This window comes from Corvus brachyrhynchos, unplaced genomic scaffold (genome assembly GCF_000691975.1).
Source record: "Corvus brachyrhynchos isolate BGI_N302 unplaced genomic scaffold, ASM69197v1 scaffold95, whole genome shotgun sequence".
Taxonomy (NCBI): domain Eukaryota; kingdom Metazoa; phylum Chordata; class Aves; order Passeriformes; family Corvidae; genus Corvus; species Corvus brachyrhynchos.
In genome coordinates this window covers 2,096,875-2,101,962 of record NW_008238347.1, presented here as the reverse complement: position 1 = coordinate 2,101,962, position 5,088 = coordinate 2,096,875, and the positions used below count along the sequence as shown (strand labels likewise).

Here is a 5,088-nt window from a genome sequence, read left to right as displayed (position 1 = left end):
TTTTTAAAATGAACAATTAATTGCAGGATTAAAATGACAGTGGTACTAAGGTATGTAGTCCACCGTTTGCTGACTTTAGACCAAGGCCTTCTAGAAAATCAGTTTTAATTTCATTCTGATATAGCAATGTGAAATTATAAAGCTCCTGATCAAAGCTGAACAAGACTTTCTGATGTCCTTGTCTGGATATTCTCTCTCTGCCTCCTGTTTCCTCTTACTTTCCATCTGTGGATTTAAATCGCTTCTTCTTGGGCAGAAGCAGTGGCAGACAAGACTTGGTTTCTACTGAGATTCTGGGTTTGGTGCAGTCCCACCCCGCTGTTGCAATATTGTCCCTTCACCTGCCCTATCACTTCCATCCAAAAGCTCTGCAAGTCCCTGAACAATGCATTTCTGCCCTCTGTCCTCAATGCCTTTCCCATTTTAACATATGTCTGAGTTGAATTAATGCCAAAGGCGTGAAGGAAACAGAAGTCCACAAAAGTTCATTGGTCAGAAAAAGCTACTTTCAGCATCTTAAGAGAAGCCTGAACTGGATTGCAGCACCAGTCAAGGCTGGAACCAGTATCTGCACTGTGGAACTACGTACTTTCTTGAGCCACTCACAAAGAGCATGGCCCTGGGACGTGTCTGCATATATCCAGGCAAATGTGAAACCTCAGTGTTTAGTTAGTTCTCAGTGGTGGTGCTTTGTAGGTATGGTCCCTTCTAAGCCTTAATTAAATTCTAGGCTAAATTTGAAATCCTAAATTTGAAAACATTTGAAAGTGGGTAGTTGCAGTATTTCTGGTGATACCGCACTACAAAATGTTATTGTTTCAAAGAAACACTTGAACAGTAAAGGCTGCATGGGTTGATTGCTATTCCAGGAGAGCTGGTAGGCTACTGTTCACTGCTTAGAAACTTGGACGGGAGGAGACTAATGTAATGTAATTTCATACGGATCATGGCAGGAATGGAACTATGCAGGGTTGCCTGAAGGAAGGTGGGTAAGGAGAGGAAGCAGTCCTTGTCAGTACAAGGAAGCATCGAACAATAAGGGGAGGAGCAGGCTAAAGGAATTTGTATTCCCCAAGAGTTTCCTTTTAAGCACAGGGTGGGTGTGTCTCCCTCCAACATAAAATACATCCTAAAATAAACATGCACAATTATTTGTGAACATACACATTACTTATGGTGCAATGTTACATTGTGTCCATTTAGAAGTCACAGCCGGAACCTTTCAAGTGGCTCAGACAGCAAAGGAGGCAGAAACTGAAGCAGAATGAAATTGTTGTGATAAAAGGCAAGAAGCTGTGCTTTCTTTTGTTTGGGTTAGTTTTTTAAACAAACACTTGTACTCCTCCCACTGCCTCTCCCTCACACCCCCAGCAAAGAAAAAGGAAAATTGTTTAAGGAGCCTTGTGAAAGGCAAGATCAATGGACAAAGCAGTTAGGAAGAAAACTGTGTAAGCAAACAGTAGTGACCAGTAGCTGGCACAAGTGGGTAAGAGAAGGACATGACAATGCCTGTTACCAGACTGTGAACAGGGTCCGTTACCATAAGTTCTCTTCCAATAGCAGTTTTACTGAAGGTAGCGGAAGGAAAACTCAAGATTATTTGATCCTTTTGCTGTAGAAAATTATCATTGGAGGGAAAGTGGGTAACTGTTTAAGCTGTATTTCTTTTAAGTGAATGTCTCCATGGTTATTTTGCTTAAAGGAAATGAATTAATGACATTATTTTACTTCAAATTTGTTTATAAGACAAAGGAAGGCCCTGGCGTTCTCTACAGTTCAGTCTTTTCTTCCTTATTCACTGTTTCAGTACAGACACTCTCTGACGAGAACAAGGATGAGAACGTAGAAACTTCAAGTCTTGTCACATAACCAGGAATGGACTAGGTGTATTTGTATCCTACTCTTGGATATACATTCCTAGGAAAGGCCAGGCACTGCAGAAAGTGGTGTAGTACCTCCAAAGTGATGTTTTTTTCTTGGAGTTAGTCCTAAAAATGTCTTATTATGATGGTAAAGGTGTAAAGACTCAGTTTCAGCTAATAAAAATGTCATTAATTTTACTAACAGAAAGTTAGTTTAGGATGTTCAGTGATTTCAATAACTGATTTAAAAATGCAAAAGGTAGATCTCGCTGGGGCGCCAGGCTTACAAGATACTAAACCCACTTCTGTTGCCTCCCTGTTTTTAACTGGCAAGAATCTTCAGTACTCTGCAGCCTTCAACTGCTGCCTGCAAAAGAAGCAATGTTACTTCAGCAAAGGTGGTGTGTTTGGCACATAAAGTTTCTGACATAATGGGGAGGGAAATATGAGTTACCCATTCTGTGATTAGACAGACGCCCAGCAGCCTAAAGCAGCAGCAGTGGATACTGTGAAGCACCACAGTAACTGCAGACTGGTGAATACACAGCTCTCTCTCCCTCCTTTTCCATGAGTTAAGTCTCCCACATGCAGCTGGATTGGATAAAACTCCAGATACAGAATAATTCTTAAGCGGTATACACGATAAGCCACCTGATTAGAACAGATTTTTCATTCCTTCTGGGCTAAGCTGAGATCACTGATTCAGTTTTCAACTTAGATGAAATCTCTCTGGTGTCTCATAACTCTAGAAAGACTGTTTTCTGATTACATCAGAATGACTCTTTGTCAGCTTTTTTCTGGGTATCAGAAGAAATTTCAGGAAGGTTAAGAAGATCAGAAGAAACAGCCTTTTATGTCTCCCAGAGTCTAACCAAATAAATAGGCCAGTGTAGTTCCTTACAAATTACTCCAATTATACTAAGATAACAGTAAGAAAAGTGGCATGCCACCAAATATCAGGACAATCAGTGAATCTTTTTCAAGCAGTTTGCATTCAGTATTCCTTTATTCTCAGTACAGTGCACAGCTCAGTTCTAACTGTCTGCACTTCCCCATATCTAAAGTCTGCATTTCAAAATACTCTAAATAAAAACAGCACAGTAGCTACACTTTCTGAAACTTATACCATGGTTTTGGATAGGAACTCACATAGGAATGGTGTCCCAAATTTTCTCTTTTGAGATGCTATTCCCTTATTTCTTGTGTGTAGGGAGTGAAGATTATGCTCAAAGAATTGTTTCTTTCTCTGTCATGATGAAATAGTTTGTCCTGTGCTTTTCCTTACAATGGAGAACTTTCCTTTTTCCACCACAATGTGCAAATTAAAATTATAAAAATAATTAGAGATTTCTGATTGCTTAACCACGTAATTATCTATTGATGGCTGGGAAACAGCAACAGGAGGAAACTACGTCTCCCTACTTATTACCATCTGTAACTATTTGTTATGCTGGCTTCTTCACACTACGTATTTCATCTCATCAAAAATCTCACAAGGGAGGATTCCTATTGCTGCCCATTTATGCAGTCTTTCAGCATTTCATTTAGTTTTTGAAGAATATTAATTTCAGGACCAAGACAGCTGGAAATGGCTGTGGCAGGAAAACTACTGTGAGTAAAATGGAGATATATACATGATTTAATCCACGTAGCTTCAATCTTGGTTATTGTCAGTCTGCTTGATTTCCCCTGCATGTGTCAGCACTACCACTAGAAATACGTGGCTGGCGTTATGTTACAAGATAATTAACTTTTTAAAATACATTTTGATATTTAGAGAAGATTGTACCTGCAAGGGATCATGGCATTTACAGGAGGAATGGAGGATCTTTTGACTACATGGCTGAAGAAGATGTTCACTGAAAACAGAACTTGAGTTTAAACCAGTAACTCTCTTCATGTTTTGAAGTATTTAATTCAGTTCATTATAGCTCAGCTGCATAATCCGTGTAAAGTATTAGCTGAGCTTTTAGCCAACTATCTTATCCCTCATGATTATGTTTGACAGAGAAAACATAACTCCCTATTTTGTTACCACGGTAATGGCAGATGGGAAGATTGTGTGTCTGGGCATCAACACTTTGGTTAGGTTGAGCTAAACCTTAATCTGTTGGTAGAACTAATTTTGTTCAGTGCTGAAATTCTGCAAACTACCTCTTGAAATTAAAATAACTGTTACAAAGTGTTCGTACTGTGTTACATGAATGGCTACTATACCTGAAAGCCATTAGTTTCATTTTGGTGAAACACTTAAGCATCATTAAATCAAAGTGTTCATATTTAATGATTTGGCAAACATTTCTGTGGCAGAAACAAAAGGTCCCTTAATATTATTATTACTTCTGAATGCAGGAGGTGTTACACATCTGTGGGCACCTGTTGTGTGATACACCCTTGGCTCTGCAGCCGTACATCTTTCTCTCCCCAAATGTGTTGGGGCTGCATCTAGTTCAATTCAGTTTCGACCTTAAACTATGCTGGCTGAAATAGCTACAGTGCCACAGGGAGGGACAGTCCATATGCTTTGCTCCTTCAGTTCTCTTTTCAGAGCTCAACCTTTTATTGGCTGGACTACTTCTGCATTACAAGTCATTGATAAAGTCTATTGTAGGATATATTCTGCAGGCTTTAATAAGAAACCAAGATGACTAATATGACTTTTGTCTCTTTTCTCCAGAAATCTCAAAACCACCATTAGCACCGAAACCAAAGATTATTGGTCATCTTTCTCCAGCACCTGTCTCCAGATTTTCTCCTTCACTGCCAAGGGCTGATATTCTTCATAACCCGAACTCTGTGTCTAGGGGTCCCAAACCGCCTATTGCTCCCAAGCCGAAATTCTCAGCTGACACTGAGGGCAAATCCAGTGTTTCTACCAACAATAATTTAAATAAATGTGCGAATGGGAAACTGGTGTGTCTTGATGGAGAGCTGTATGAAGGAAACCGATGCAATGCTGATTGCCTAGAATCCGAGGCAGATAATGAATACATTGTAGTTCCTGAAGTTCAGCTGACCAGAAAAGACTGCAATGATTTGGAACATGAGCATGATCAGAACCTAGATTCCTCTGTGGAAAATGAAGTCTCAGAAACTCCAGGAAAGGTAGAGAAGGAAGAGGATAACGTTGCTAGTGATGAGAATACCAGTAGTCGAGAAGTCATCAAAGATGAGCACCGTAACTCTTCAGATACTGCTTGACCAGGGGAACCAGACTCTGAGGAGT

General features: G+C 39.8%; 2 protein-coding genes across 4 annotated transcripts in view; both read left to right on the top strand.

Moving 5' to 3' along the window:
* Nucleotides 1-4,523: 4,523 nt before the first annotated feature.
* On the top strand, nucleotides 4,524-5,082 carry LOC108446955 (FYVE, RhoGEF and PH domain-containing protein 5-like; the record flags this gene model as incomplete). Its single annotated transcript, XM_017735219.1, has 1 exon — nucleotides 4,524-5,082. A coding segment is annotated over one exon (540 nt), but the record flags the coding sequence as incomplete, so codon positions are not given.
* FGD5 (FYVE, RhoGEF and PH domain containing 5) overlaps nucleotides 4,679-5,088 on the top strand; it is an 86,558-nt gene continuing 86,148 nt past the window's right edge. For 2 of the 3 annotated variants that reach the window (XM_017735267.1, XM_017735264.1), the window contains exon 1: nucleotides 4,770-5,084. The gene's annotated coding sequence lies outside the window, so the exon portion shown is untranslated. The other variant, XM_017735266.1, reaches the window with a different exon arrangement.